At 45.9% G+C, this 15,581-nt stretch overlaps 1 protein-coding gene across 1 annotated transcript in view; it reads right to left on the bottom strand.

Moving 5' to 3' along the window:
* Positions 1 to 1,764: 1,764 nt before the first annotated feature.
* The window catches only part of COMMD8 (COMM domain containing 8), an 87,733-nt gene continuing 73,916 nt past the window's right edge, over positions 1,765 to 15,581 (bottom strand). Inside the window, exons 4-5 of the mRNA XM_069744510.1 lie at positions 13,296 to 13,451; positions 1,765 to 2,510 (exon numbers count right to left, since the gene is read on the bottom strand). Of these exons, the coding sequence (XP_069600611.1) occupies positions 2,490 to 2,510; positions 13,296 to 13,451 (177 nt within the window). The 3' untranslated portion in view covers positions 1,765 to 2,489. The remainder of the gene's footprint in view (positions 2,511 to 13,295; positions 13,452 to 15,581) is intronic.

Here is a 15,581-nt window from a genome sequence, read left to right as displayed (position 1 = left end):
TGCTGGTCAACTTTTAACCCTTATAACTCCCTAACAAAAAAAAATTTTGGTTCCAAAATTGTGCTGATGTAAAGTAGACATGTGGGAAATGTTACTTATTAAGTATTTTGTGTGACATATCTCTGTGATTTAATTGCATAAAAATTCAAAGTTGGAAAATTGCGAAATTTTCATAATTTTCGCCAAATTTCCGTTTTTTTCACAAATAAACGCAGGTACTATCAAATAATTTTTACCATTGTCATGAAGTACAATATGTCACGAGAAAACAATGTCAGAATCACCAGGATCCATTGAAGCGTTCCAGAGTTATAACCTCATAAAGGGACAGTGGTCAGAATTGTAAAAATTGGCCCGGTCATTAACGTGCAAACCACCCTTGGGGGTAAAGGGGTTAAAAAAAAAACAAAAAAAAAACAACACATAAGGGATTATTATTTGCTGCCTTTTTAATTTGTTGCAGCATTTCCTCCTCTACCTGTTTAGCTATATTAGGAGTTTTGTAGCAAACTCCAATTAGCAGATTTCCATTATTGCCACCCCATGTACAGTTACCCATACTGACTATACCTTGTTGCAGTCCCCTTCCCCACCCCCCCCAATTTCGTCACTGAGCACTGGTTTTAAGTTGGATTTTATGAAGATGCACACCCCACCTTTTTTTTTGTCTTTCCTGTCCTTTCTAAATGTAGTGTAACCCAGTCACTGCTTTCATCCAGCCAGATTTCCGTAGTGCCCACAACATTGTATTCTGTGACCGACAAAAGAGTCTCCAGTTCTTTTTGTTTGCAAGACTTCTTACATTTGCCAGCAGACATTTAACACATTTGTACTCTTACTCAGCTTCTTACCTTCCTTGCATATCCTAGCCCCACTAAATCCCCATTGACCCCTACTGTCTCAGTTGCTCTGTCTACTCTACTCTATTTAACCCCTTATTAGAACAATTACCCTACAGGTGGAATAAAATCTGGTCACAGAATTGTGTTCTCAAGATCAAAGAGAAAGGGGTGATGTATCTATGCAGACTTCATCAATGGGTTTACAATGATTTTCTCCGCTCCTCTTTGGGATACATTTGAAAATCACAATTACCAGTATTTGCAGAACTAGCTTCATATCAATTTTTTGCTGCAATGTTTCTTTAAAGTTGTATTCCACTTATAGCAACATGGGCATATAGCAAAGAAGTCCCCCTGAAGGAAGCCATTTGGCAAGGTGTACTCCAGGGGGTGGACAGGTTTGGTTGATGTTGTTTAGTATTTTGTTCATGCATTCTTCTATGTACTTTTCCCATGTTCAACGTGCTCATTATTGTACCATTACTTGTAATATACGATACATGGGGACTTAATAGTTTCGATTTGACATACGCCTACGCTTCTTTGTCTTCATACTTACCTGCAGCCAATAAAGTCTATAAACTGGTTGTTGACTACTGGATAACCCCCTATTTATAGCCCCATAGAGGAGCAGCAGCAAATAAAAATGCTCTATACTTACCTCTTAGAACGGGGCACTTTCTTCAATCACAGGGCTGAATCTCGCCGCAAGTCACCTAACACATACAATGTTACTTGACCGCTGCATCCAATCAGTGCCCACTCAGCTGAAGCTTTCACCATTTCATCAGTGGAAGGACCGTGTTTTTGCCACTTGGACAGAATAGTGAAGGCTGCAGCCAGTCAACGATAGAGGATAACCCCTTTAAATTTTAGCAATCTGACCATTTGTTATAAGCAGACAATTTAGCCACACAAAAAATATATTTTTTGTTTTATTCGGTTTATTTTTTTTTGTTTTAATCTTCAAAAGTATAAAGCATTGTTGCATTGTGAAATATACTTTAAAACAACAATTCTACCTACATTTATACCATGCACTGTAAATAAGTTGTACATACAAAGAAATGTAAATTTTTGTTCAGGACAAAAAAAAAAAACAAAAAAACCACAAAAACAATAATGCAAAAAGTATATTTATACTTCTGCAATACTAAAGATGCCCATTGGCAGAGCAAAGCAAGCTGAAAGGTGGGACCAAATAACCAACAGATGTCAAGGGGAAAAAAAAAGGATAAAGCTGTTTGAGAAGAAAAAGGAGCAGGCATGTTGATAGAGAAAATTGGTTAATCCCAGAGGAATCTAGCATTGGCTCACGCTCCCATCTTCTTAAAAAACACATTCACACTCAGCTGACCTGACTGTGGCGAAGGTAGTGGTTGGAAGAATAGCGGTCGGCAGAACGAGCGCTCAGCTATTGAACATGTGTGACCGCCTTACAAGCAGTCCATGTATTCTTCTAAGGTGAGAATTCTGGGGCACCGATGACCGTGCAGCACATTCATACAAGTGTGAGTAATAAATGCACGCAGAGGAAAATCTGGTAATGTTTTGGATACGCTGTCGGCATATTTCACCACATTAATCCATAATCAGGGCTACAGCAACGGTGTCTTACAGAGAAAGTAACCATCCACCAATTCTTCATCATTTCAGTTGAAGGACGACCTGACAACATGAATAAAATGTTAATAAAACACAGAGCACTATAACAAACTAATATATAGAAGAAAAAAAAAATGGTACAAGTTGAATCTATTGACCTCCACTGCCTGGAGAGGAGCCACTGACATCTTATTCTGGACAGAAGTTCAGACTATAGATTATTTTACCTTTCAGAAAGAGAAATAGTCCTCAACGTTTGAGGTTCAATCCGCTTTGGGATATGATAGTGTAACTAAAAGAGAAACTGGGGTTTGGTATTTCTTTATTGTCTTTATGTAGAGGATACAGGACCATCTAATAGATTCTGTATTATCCAAAGGTCTAAGTCCTTAACAAAATATTCTTCAGCAGCCATTTTCCATAGATACACACAGCTAAAATAAATAAAAGGGAACACTTAAACAACACAATGTAACTGAAAGTCAATGACACTTGACACCTGTGAAATCAACCTGTCCTGTTGTAAAGCAACAATGAATGTGAATCAATTTCTCCTGCTGTTGTTCAAGTGGAACAGACAACAGGTAGAAGTGAGAGGCAATTGGCAAGACAACCCCTATAAAAAGAGTGGTTCCGCAGGGGGTCATCACAGATCATTTCTGTTCTCATCCTTTTTAGCCGTTTTGGTCACACTTGCATTTTATCATTGTTCTCACCCCTAGCGGTACAGTAGAATGAGGCGGTGTCTACCGTACAACCCAAAAGAAGTTGCCCAGGTTGGTCAGCTCATCTATGATGGCACATCAGTGTGAGATGTGGCAAGACGGTAGCTGTGTCTGTCAGCACAGTGTCCAGAGAATGGAGCAGATATCAGGAGACAGGCCATTACTCCAGGAGACGTGGAGGGGGCCACAGGAGGGCAATAACCCAGCAGCAGCACAGCTACCTCCTCCTTTGTGCCAGGAGGAACAGGAGGAGCAGAGCCAGAGAACACCAAGATTGGCAGATTCGACATTGGCACCCTGTGCTCCATGGAAGAGAGCAGGTACCCACTGAGCACATGTAACACTCGTGACAGATACTGGAGACGCCGTGGAGAACGTACTGCTGCCTGCAACATCCTCCAACCTGACCATTTTGGCAGTAAGTCAGTAATGGTGCGGGCAGGCATTTCTTTGGAGGACCGCACAGCCCTCCATGTGCAAGCTAGAGAAACCTTAACTGCCATTAGGTACCAGGATGCCATTAGGTACTCAGACTCATTGAGAGACCATATGGAGGTGCACTGGGCCCTGGGTTCCTTCTGATGCATGACAATGCTAGGCCTCATATGGCTGAAGTGTGTCAGCAGTTCCTGCATGATTAATGCATTGATGCTATGGACTGGCCTGCCCTTTCCCACTTTCCCAGACCTGAATCCAATCAAGCACATGTCTCTTTCCATCCACCGACACATTGCACCAAAGACTGTCCAGGAGTTGACTGATGCTTTAATCCAGATCTGGGAAAATATCCCTCAGGAGAATATCCGCCGCTTCATCAGGAGCATGCCCAGGCATTGTAGGGAGGGTACACAGGCACGTGGAGGCCACACACACTACTGAGCATCATTTCCTTGTCTTGAGGAATTTCCATTGAAGTTGGATAAGACTGTAACTGGATTTTCCACTTTGATTTTGAGTATCATTCCAAATCCAGACCTTCATGGGATATTACTTTTGATGTATACTACTGTTCCAAAGTTTAGGGTCACTTAGAAATGTCCTTGTTTTTGAAAGAAAAGCAGTTTTTTTTCCAATAAAGCGAACATTAAAATAGGGATTTTTGTGTTACTCACCGTAAAATCCTTTTCTCCGAGACGCTCATTGGGGGACAGGACTGTGTGTGGGTGTATGCTTCTGCCGCCAGGAGGCTGACACTAAGTAAACTTGAAAAAAAGTTAGCTCCTCCTCCATCGTATACACCCTGACACCGGCTACCAGAGACTCCAGTTTGGTGCAAAAAGCAGTAGGAGAACAAAACACAAAAAAATAATGTAACAGCATAAATACAGAAACTTTATGTCTAGAAAAGATCCTACTGAGTAATGTAATCAGAAATAACCAAAGCAGCCATAGGCTACCAGGGAGGGAGCTGTGTCCCCCAATGAGCGTCTCGGAGAAAATGATTTTACGGTGAGTAACACAAAAATCCCTATTTCTCCTTCGCCTCATTGGGGGACACAGGACTGTGGGATGTCCTAAAGCAGTCCCTGGGTGGGAAAAATAACTCACCAGTTAAAGACATCCAGATGATGGTTGTCTATAAATGCGCCACTGCCGCTTGAAGAATCCTTCTACCCAGACTTGCATCTGCAGAGGTCTGGGAGTGGACATTATAATGTTTGACAAACGTATGCAGACTAGACCAGGTCGCAGCTTTGCAAACCTGTTCTGCTGAGGCCTGGTGCCGAACGGCCCAGGAAGCCCCCACCGCTCTTGTTGAATGAGCCTTGATTCCGGCCGGAACCGTCATGCCCATGGTGCGATAAGCCTCCTGAATGGTCGCCCTTATCCACCTGGCCAGGGTAGATTTTGAAGCAGCGCATCCCCTCCTGCGACCCTGCGGAAGGACAAATAGAGCATCTGTCTGGCGAAAAGGAGCCGTACGGGAAATATACCTCCTCAGAGCCCTCACCAGATCCAACGTATGGAGAGCTTTTTCTACACGGTGCGTAGGTGCCGGACAAAAAGAGGGCAGAACAATATCTTCATTGATGTGAAAAGATGAAACAACCTTTGGAAAAAAGGACGGTGCCGGTCTGAGAACTACCTTGTCCTGATGAAATTGCAGAAAAGGGGGACGACAAGAAAGAGCTGCCAGCTCCGATACCCGTCTAATGGATGTTATAGCCACTAAAAATACAACTTTCCAGGAAAGAAACATCAAAGAAACATCTTGCAGGGGCTCAAAAGGAGCGTTCTGTAAAGCCCTTAAGACCAGATTAAGGTCCCAAGCTTCCAAAGGAGTCTTATAAGGAGGGACCTTATGAGCGACTCCCTGAAAAAAAATCCTGACCTGACGATTAGTAGCAATCTTGCGCTGAAAAAGGACAGATAAAGCCGAAATCTGCCTTTTAAGGGTACTTGGAGCAAGCCCAGAATCAAGGCCTGCTTGAAGGAAGGCTAGAATGTTAGGAATGGAAAAACGCAGAGGAGGCAGCCCGCGCACTCTACACCAGGAAAGGAAAACCTTCCAAGTGTGATAGTAAATCCTGGCCGAGATGGGCTTACGTGCACTGATCATGGTATCAGCTACTTTTTGAGAAAACCCTGCCTGAGTTAAAACCCAAGATTCAATGGCCAGGCCGTCAAACGTAGGACCCCTGAGTTCTGGTGGTAGATCGGCCCTTGAGATAGAAGATCCGGCCGATCGGGGAGCCGCCATGGAACCCCGGCGAGAAGTTGTACCAGGTCTGATTACCAGGTCCGTCGTGGCCAATCCGGAGCGATCAGGATGGCCGGCACTCTCTCCGATTTGATCTTCTTGATTACCCTCGGGAGCAGTGCCAGAGGAGGGAACAGATAAGAGAGATGAAATTGGTTCCAAGACAGTACCAGCGCATCCACGGCGATAGCCTGGGGATCTCGGTACCGAGACATAACTGGGCACCTTGGCATTCACCTTGGACGCCATTAGATCCACGTCTGGAGTTCCCCAAAGATGGCATTTCTGCAAAAAAACCTCGGGATGGAGAGACCATTCCCCGGAGGCTAGACCCTGACGGCTTAGGAAATCTGCCGCCCAGATTTCTTCGCCCGGAATGTGGACCGCTGAGATCACAGAGTGATTTCTCTCCGCCCAGAGTAGAATCTGTTTTACCTCCTGCATGGCTGCCTTGCTGCGGGTGCCCCCCTGGTGATTTATGTAAGCTACCGCTGTGGCATTGTCCGATTGAATTCGGACAGGGCGACCCGCCAGAAGATGGTGAAAACGTAACAAGGATAGCCGAACTGCTCGAATCTCTAAGATATTGATGGGGAGATCTGATTCCCGAGGAGACCAGCGTTCCTGAGCTGTGTGATGGAAGAACACTGCTCCCCAACCCAGGAGACTGGCATCTGTTGTGACCACTAGCCAATTGGTTGGAGGAAAGGGCTTCCCCCTGAGTAGAGATGGGCTGTTTAGCCACCAAGAGAGAGCCTGCTTGATCTGGAAAGACAACCGAAATCTGCGGTTGAGAGAGAGAGGATTTCTGTTCCACACTGACAGGATTGCTCGTTGGAGGGGTCGAAGATGAAGCTGTGCAAACGGAACTGCCTCTATGGTTGCAACCATCTTTCCTAACACCCTCATCCCGGACTGAATCGTATGAGGGTATGGTTGTAGAAGATTCCTCACTTCCCGCCGAAGGGCTAGGACCTTGTCCTGGGGAAGGATTGATAGGGCTTGAGAGGTGTCGAAAATCATGCCTAAAAAAGAGATTTTCCGAGACGGCTGTAGGGATGACTTCCTTAAATTTACCAACCAACCTAGACGGGAAAGGGTGTCCAGAGTGATGCCGACATTTTCCCTGCAAGACTGAAATGTCGGTCCCTTGATCAGCAGATCGTCTAGGTATGGCAAGACGACTATACCTCGGGAGTGCAGAATGGACACTACAGTCGACATGACTTTTGTGAACACCCTGGGAGCGGAGGCCAGTCCGAAAGGTAATGCCGTGAACTGGAAGTGTAGATTGTTTACGGCAAACCGGAGAAATCTTTGATGAGGCGGAAAGATGGGAATATGAAGATAAGCATCCTGAATGTCTACTGAGGCCAAAAATTCTCCCTTTTCCAGAGAGGCGATGACCGACCGCAGAGACTCCATCCGAAAGTGTCGAACGCGGACAAACCTGTTTAAGAGTTTGAGATCTAGGATAGGCCTCACTGCTCGGTCCTTTTTGGGCACTACAAAAAGATTGGAATAAAAGCCCTGAAACCTTTCTTCCTTTGGAACAGGAGAAATTACACCGCTGATACGGAGAGACTCTATGGAATTGAACAAGCTTTGACGGAGAGATTTGCACCTGGGAAGAACCGGGAAGGAGGAAGACGGACCAGCTCTATCTTGTAACCTGAAGATACGAGCTCTGCCACCCACTGGTCGTGAATTACCTGAAGCCAGACCTGGCGAAATAAAAGTAGATGTCCGCCTACTTTTTTGGAGACACCCGGAGGAGGCCTCCAGTCACTTGGCCGAAAATCTTTGAGTCCTAGATCCTCTGGATCTAGAAGACTGGGGACGCATTCTTCCCCCTTGGCTGGCCGTATAAGAGATCCGACCGCCTCGTTCCTGATTGGGCCGACCCTGCGCAGGAGAGCCTGATGCTGGGGCCCATCTGACATAGCGAAAGGTTCTAAAACGGGCCTGAAATTGGCGCCGAAAAGGCTGTCTAGCCTTCTGCTGAGGAAGAAACTTGCTTTTCCCTCCTGTGGAGTCGGAAATGAGCTGATCCAGCTTTTCTCCGAACAAACGACCACCCTGAAACGGCAGGGATGTAAGAGATTTTTTAGAGGTAGAATCAGCCCGCCAGGACCTTAACCAAAGGGCCCTTCTGATGGCAATAGCATTAGACGCAGCCGAAGAAGCACAATCTGCCGCATCCAGAGATGCGTTAATCAGATAGCTACCAGCCATAGCTACTTGAGACGACATTTCAGCCAATTCCGCTGACACATTACCTTCTTGGAGAGCCTTAGATAACGAATCTGACCAAGATATCATAGCCCTGGCAACCCAAGTTGCTGCAAAGGAAGGAAAAATTGCTGAGCTTGAGGCCTCAAAGACGGAACGAGCCAAACTCTCTATAAGACGATCCGTAGGATCCTTAATCGATGAGCCATTAGGGAGAGATAGCAACGTGTTAGAGGCTAAACGGGACACTGGAGGATCTACAGAAGGATTTTCTGCCCAATCACTACAAAGTTCCGAAGCAAAAGGATACCTAGCCTTCAGAGCTCTTTGCCCTGAAAAACGTTTGTCCGGGTGCTCCCGATTGCGTCGAATCAGGTCCTCGAACTCAGGGTGAGAGGAAAAGACCCTATGGGCCCGCCTTATGATCAGAGGAAGAGGTGAGCTCGTCTTCTATCCCCAAAGACTGATTGACAGCTTCAATTAGGCTGTCTACTGACTCCTGAAACCCAGGTTTATCAAAATTAAGAGACCCTTCCGACTCGTAGTCAGTCTCAACTTCCCCACTTTCTGCAGGGGAAGGAGAGCGGGATGCGGAACTCCAGGATGCGGAAGCACCTGAGTGCCTGGGCGACGCTTTGCGATTCCGCTTTCCATGCGTCTGTCGAGTGAGAGCGCGGCCCCTGCAGGCCGAAGACTCCTGAGATCCCGAGGCCCTCTCTGAGACAGGTTGATTACCGGTCCCGACCGCCGGGGTCTGCAGAGATTTGATCGCTTCAGTAAGGGACGCCATGGATTGTGACAAGGACGTGACCCATTCCGGTGGAGCTACCCCAGCATCTGCTTGAGGGACCGGAGCCGGAGAGACTACTGGAGAACTGGCAGGGGGGGGGGGCTCCTGGACGCGTTCAGAGTCACGGCGTGCGGAAAAAGGGCACTACAAGATACACAACTGGTAAAAAGAACCGTGTGAGTCTTAACCCTTCTAGACATAACGATCCGTAATGCTATACCCAGGGCCAGAGACTGGGAAAAAAGGAATGCTTCAGCCAGATGGAGGGAGAAGCACCTACCCCAGTCCTGTGTCCCCACGAGTACCGTGATGGATCCTGAAAGCACGATGCGGAGCCCAAAAGCGCTGTCTTATATGCACAGCAGGCCTTAGGGGAGAGGGACCGCCAAACGATGCTGCGGCCTGGAGCAGGCCCGAAGCCGGGGCCTCAATTTTCCCCCCCTTAGAGCGAGGAGAGCCAGAACCGGAAGTGACGCGCCGGAGGGGGCGGAGCCTCACAGCGCGGTCCGATGGCCGGAAGTCCCGGCTCCAGGAAGCTGCTCCACGCCCGAAGCGGCCAGGCAGGGCCGAAGCCTCTGGGGGGACAGCGGCGCTGATCATACCCGCAGCGCCACTCTTAACGCCGCGCGCCGCCGGACCACGCTGCAGCGTAGCTGCGCCACAGCGTCGCCGACATAACGCCACAGCGCCGGACAACGCTGCAGCGCCGCCGACCCAACGCCGCAGCGCCGGATCACGCTGCAGCGCAGCAGTCCTAACGCTGCAGCGCCGGATCACGCCGCAGCGCTGCTGTCCCAACGCCGCAGCGCCGGACCATGCCACAGCGCCGCCATACCAAGACGCCGGCCTCAGCAGCGCTGAAAAAAGGCACCGCACTCCCGAAGTGCAGGTAATGCCAGGAGCCCCCCTTGTCATACCGCACTATCGAGGGGTAGAACCAATGACGGTGCAGGAACCCTATCTCCATTATCCCCAGGATAAGGAGAGGGACCGTCCACCACCCCAGCTAACACCGCAGGGGTGTAGAAATCAGGGGGGAACACACGGACATCTTATGGGCACCTGTACAGCCTGGAGTCTAGCTACCTCAGGGTGGTCAGGGCTAGTCCGGTGAAGAATCCCACGTAGCGGGGAAGGATACGTGGAGAAACATCGCACGTACTTGCCTGTTGATGGTTTGGGGAGATCGGACCCTCAAAAAGGTCCGTCGCCCCTTCAATCCAAAGATGTTGAAAAAATCGGGTCCAACGATCCAGGACCCAGAGATGTGCCTCCTTGAGACACTAAGCATAAACTGGAGTCTCTGGTAGCCGGTGTCAGGGTGTATACGATGGAGGAGGAGCTAACTTTTTTTCAAGTTTACTTAGTGTCAGCCTCCTGGCGGCAGAAGCATACACCCACACACAGTCCTGTGTCCCCCAATGAGGCGAAGGAGAAAGATTCAGAAGTACACTCTATACATTGTTAATGTGGTAAATGACTATTCTAGCTGCAAACATCTGGTTTGTAATGCAATATCTTCATATAGGTGTATAGAAGCCAATTTCCAACAACCATCACTCCAGGAGACCCCCGGAAGAAGTTGGTGGTGAAACGTACGTCGGGGTGAGTGGACGCCGAACAAATAGAGCACCTTTGGTACAGGCAATGTTTACATTTATAAAGGATTGATGGGACTATTGGTGGTTTAGTTGTGGGAAACGCTGATAATATAATCTGTATTAGCCCCGCACTTGGGACTGATCTATATGGGGATATTATATCTACCACTTTACTTCATCACATCATCCACTGCACATGGCTGAATGTCAGTTCGGTGGGCCTTGATAAGCATATTCTTTAGGGGTATCCCTGCCATTACATGCCAAGTCCCAGTTTTTCATTTGCATATATAAGGGAGCATATACGTTGATCATATAGTATTTTGTATTATTGCATTTATTCCATAGAACTGTGGGGCCTCATAAATTGCATCATTTAGGCATAGCAGTATTATTGTGTCTGCATTATGATTGTTAATGTAGAATATCCCTTGTATTATTAACTTCAGTACATTATTGGTGTATTCACTTGTTTGGTGTCCAATGACAGTAATTGCTTTTTTATTGGTTTTATGTATTATTAAAAGTTAATTATCATCTTTACTTGGGATCTCTTCATATTTCCATAAACACTGTGTTAAATGGGAATTGTGTGGTATTGAATATAGAAGTGCCTTTTATATCACTTTGTAGTATTATCAACCAAAATGTCCAATCTAGGCTGTTTTGGAAACTTGAGCCCTGAATCAGGCATATAAAAGAATAACTTTAGACAGACGCTTTTTTAATTTCTCCAATTTTAGTTTATAACTGTTTTGCTTACATACATGTTGCTTTATTTTTCTTTTTTATACCCTTTCTTGTAAGTTCTGTGCTTTTTGAATATAAAGCTTAAAACTTTAAAAAGATTGGGCCTTGTATACTGTGAGGAAGTGAGGGGGATCATATGCGAGGGTTGATTTGTATTCCGCAGGATGCGGATGGAGTCCTGTTAGGGTACCGTTACACTATACGATTTACCAACGATCACGACCAGCGATACGACCTGGCCGTGATCGTTGGTAAGTCGTTGTGTGGTCACTGGAGAGCTGTCACACAGACAGCTCTCCAGCGACCAACGATGCCGAAGTCCCCGGGTAACCAGCGTAAACATCGGGTTACTAAGCGCAGGGCCGCGCTTAGTAACCCGATGTTTACCCTGGTTACCAGCATAAAAAAACAAACACTAGATACTTACCTTCCGGTGTCTGTCCCTTGCCGTCTGCTTCCCGCACTGACTGACTGCCGGCCGTAAAGTGAAAGCACAGCACAGCGCGCTGTGCTCTGCTTTCACTTTACGGCCGGCAGTCAGTCAGTGCGGGAAGCAGACGGCAAGGGACCTGACGGACACCGGAATGTAATTATGTACTGTTTTTTTTTTTTACATTTACGATGGTAACCAGGATAAACATCGGGTTACTAAGCGCGGCCCTGCGCTTAGTAACCCGATGTTTACCCTGGTTACAAGTGAACGCATCGCTGGATCGGTGTCACAAACACCGATCCAGCGATGACAGCGGGAGATCCAGCGACGAAAGAAAGTTCCAAACGATCTGCTACGACGTACGATTCTCAGCAGGGTCCCTGATCGCTGCTGCGTGTCAGACACAGCGATATCGTATGGATATCGCTGGAACGTCACGGATCGTACCGTCGTAGCGACAAAAGTGCCACTGTGAGACGGTACCCTTAGACCTGCCGAAGTACCTTGTGTTCACAGCAGGACGCCCGTGAGTCACAAGGCAAAATAAAAGTAGATGTGGACCTGGTCAAGCGATTTGGCCAAGGCAATGTTCAGGAAAACCCTTTAAGGGCTTTTATTTCTGGATCGGGTCTTACAAGTGGCCCATAGCCACAGATTCCATTTAAAAACCCTGCAGTAAAGGTTTGGGTATGTCAGTCTTGGTTTGCAACTGCAGAGCAGGCGGCTCTGCAAACCTCAGCCTGTGTGAAGTAACACGGAGCCGAGCGAAGCCAAAAGGCTTGGCACCCCTCAGCATGACACGGCAGTACAGTCGCCCACGATAACAGGTCTCGGATGACTACGTGGGGCCCATTATACTGTATGGACGACTATGTGGATTGCCTTTCAGAGAGTGTGTGGCCTTTTGACTGTTGGACAGTAATATATATTTCGGGGACTCATCACCCCGTGTGTTTGAGGAGTTATGGAAGCGTGTTGTCTATCTGGTTTGTGTGGATTGTATTGGGGTGTGATATGTGCTCACTTTGCAGCCTAAAACAGAGGTCGAGTGCAAGATCAAGCTAGAGGTGCTACATTAACCCTTGCAGTCAGAGCCCACGTCACATACTAAGAATGGTGTATGTGACATACTCCATTTTATATATGCCGATTTGTATTGCCCAAGCTAATGAAATCAGGAGAATATTCCTTATTGTCTGACATGCATTATAGAGATACACGATACTTTCCATCCATGTTACTTTGAATTTTCCACATTCAGAACTTCATTATAATTACAAACAGAAAAATGTCCAATACCGTGGAAAAGTAATTTCCTAATGGATTAAAATCTGGAGACTTTTTTAGCTTCACATATAAATCATGGCGGAGAACAGTGCTGGCCTTCACAGGTAATATCGTGCTGTACGCTCCTGTAGAAGGTGGTAAGATGCTCCATTTATCACGTCTATTTTCCAGCATTACATTTGTATAACGTAGCACTTTCAGGAAATCCAGTCCAAATAAATCACGGCGATGTCATCTCAATGCATTCAGCAGCATCTAGACACAGCAGATATTCTGGAGGAAGAAAGGTGATCTGGGATAATAGGACAGATAAAAAGGCCAGCACATACCTTGTTAGCTGCCTCCAGAGAATTGATAAGATTCTGCAACTCTTCTTTATTCATCTCAATGGAGACTGGTGCGATCGCTCCGTTTTCTACAATATCCAGGTCGAGATTCACAAGTGGCATTTGCAATGTAGAAAGCTTATCACTGGACATAGCAAGCTGGAAGGAAAACCCAGAAAAACACTCAGACAAGAGCAGATTTATACTACACAGGAGGTGGAAACCATTAAAATACAACATGGCTTCCAACCAAACAAGCCAACTTACTTCCAACCAAAACTGTGCAGGATCGCTCTGCATGACTTCTGCAGTATTACGATATTGTCGCATGTAAAATTCGCAATGTTTTTACAGTACCAGCATAAATCAATCAGATTTCTGAAAGTTCATGCTCACGCTGGATTTTTTTGTAGCATGCATATTTTGAGTCCTGCTGTGTTTTTTTTCCTGAGAGGCATCGATCTTCCAGCGCTTTTCACCCATTCAAATAAATAGGTGAAAACAATACAAGTAAAAATGCTGCAAACGCACGCATGTAAAAAAGAGACGTATGAGCATACTCTAACAGGGATTCTGAGCTAAAGTGAAGAGTAGTCACAATATAATACAAGTAATAAAGGCAAGAGAGGCAGATCTAGCAATTGGTCAGGGTGGGAAGGTGAAAACAAAATGTCAAGAACGGTTTGAACTTTTCCAGAACTGATGCTCAAAGAGCCCAAGCTCACAATTTTTGTTTTGTTTTATTACTCAATAGTTTTGCAAATGCTAAATCTGAACAGCTTCTTAAATAGTCTTCATTAATAATGATGTTCTACAATTTCTGCTGTAGAGTTTCTATAAGTCGTTTATGTAGCAGAGAGCTCTAAAAACGACTGCAAATCAGTCAGAGCTCGTGTTACTGATGGTTCTTTGGTCTTCCAACCCAACTCGAATTATTTTAGTTTGCAGATGAAAAAGGGTCTCGTGCCTAGATCTGCACTTGGAAGAGGATAAAGCATCAAATCTCTGAAGGAGGGCAGAGAGTAAAGGCTACAGGTAAGGCCAGATTCACACCTGTGTTTTGCAGTCCAAGTACGGAACGTGATGTAATGGACCACCCACGGGTCTCCTGAACCAAACTTCACAGCCCCATGGATGCTTACGAGTCTGTTGAGTTTGGGATAAGAGACTCGAGAGCTTCCCATGTATTGTGGTATGTAGATAAACGCAGAGTAATGCACCTAGGACGGAGTAATCCTATAGCTGCATATACATTAAATGGGAGTGTACTCAAGACTACAGAGCAGGAGAAGGACTTGGGTATTCTGGTGACAAGTAAGCTGAGCAGCAGCACTCAATGTCAAGCAGCAGCCGCAAAAGCAAACAAGATTTAAGGATGCATAAAAAAAAAAAGGAAAAAAAGGAGGTCTCAGAGGGGATCTCATTTACAAGCATGTGTGGTCAGTACAAAGAACTGGCACATGACTTATTCCTTCTAGAGACCAAACTAAGGACAAGAGGGCACTCATTAAGGTGGAAGAAAGGCGAATCCTGCAGCTAAATAGGAAAGGGTTTTCTACAGTTAGAGCAGTCAGATTGTGGAATATCCTGCTGCAAGAGTTAGTAATGACAGACACTACAACCGCTTTTATACAAGGGCTGGACAATAACCTCAACACACGTAACACTGCGGTTTATAGTTAATTTAGTGACAAAATGTACAATTGGTTGAGAAAGGTTAAACTTAATGGACCTAGGTATTTTTCCACCTTTGCAACTACGTGGTCCGTACTCAGACTGAGAAGCATGGATATGTGAATCTGGCCTAATAAGGAAAGCACATGAAGAAGTAATCCATCTTGTATTCCAGCCAAGCCGATATACAAGCGGATGAAGACAACAGCACTGTACACAGCCAGAGCTCACAGCCAGCCTATATTACAGGTAGGAATTCTCCCCAGAGAGAAACATCTGAAATTTGGATCATGCGGGAAAACTGCATAAAGGGGGTTTGAAGGTTGGATTTTCTTTTTTCAGTCAAAAGTGTGAAGAGTTTAAAAAAAAAAAAAAAAAAAAAAAAAAAATGATGCAGGTCAGCCGTTTTGGTGCCCATAGGGGACCTACTGAATACTAGGCAGGTGGATTCAAACACATGACTGGTGAATTTTATAGGCAATGAGGTGGGACAGGGTGCGGCTCTTAAGATTTAATGGAAAACATGCAACAGCATTATCCACCATAGAATTTTTCAAAGAAAAAAAAAAAAAACAATCCTAAATAAGCTTTTAATTTGAGTAGAAATCACATAGC

The sequence above is a fragment of the Ranitomeya imitator genome, chromosome 1 (genome assembly GCF_032444005.1).
Source record: "Ranitomeya imitator isolate aRanImi1 chromosome 1, aRanImi1.pri, whole genome shotgun sequence".
Taxonomy (NCBI): Eukaryota; Metazoa; Chordata; class Amphibia; order Anura; family Dendrobatidae; genus Ranitomeya; species Ranitomeya imitator.
The sequence above is the reverse complement of the archived record's forward strand: the minus strand, read 5'-3'. Positions and strand labels throughout refer to the sequence as shown.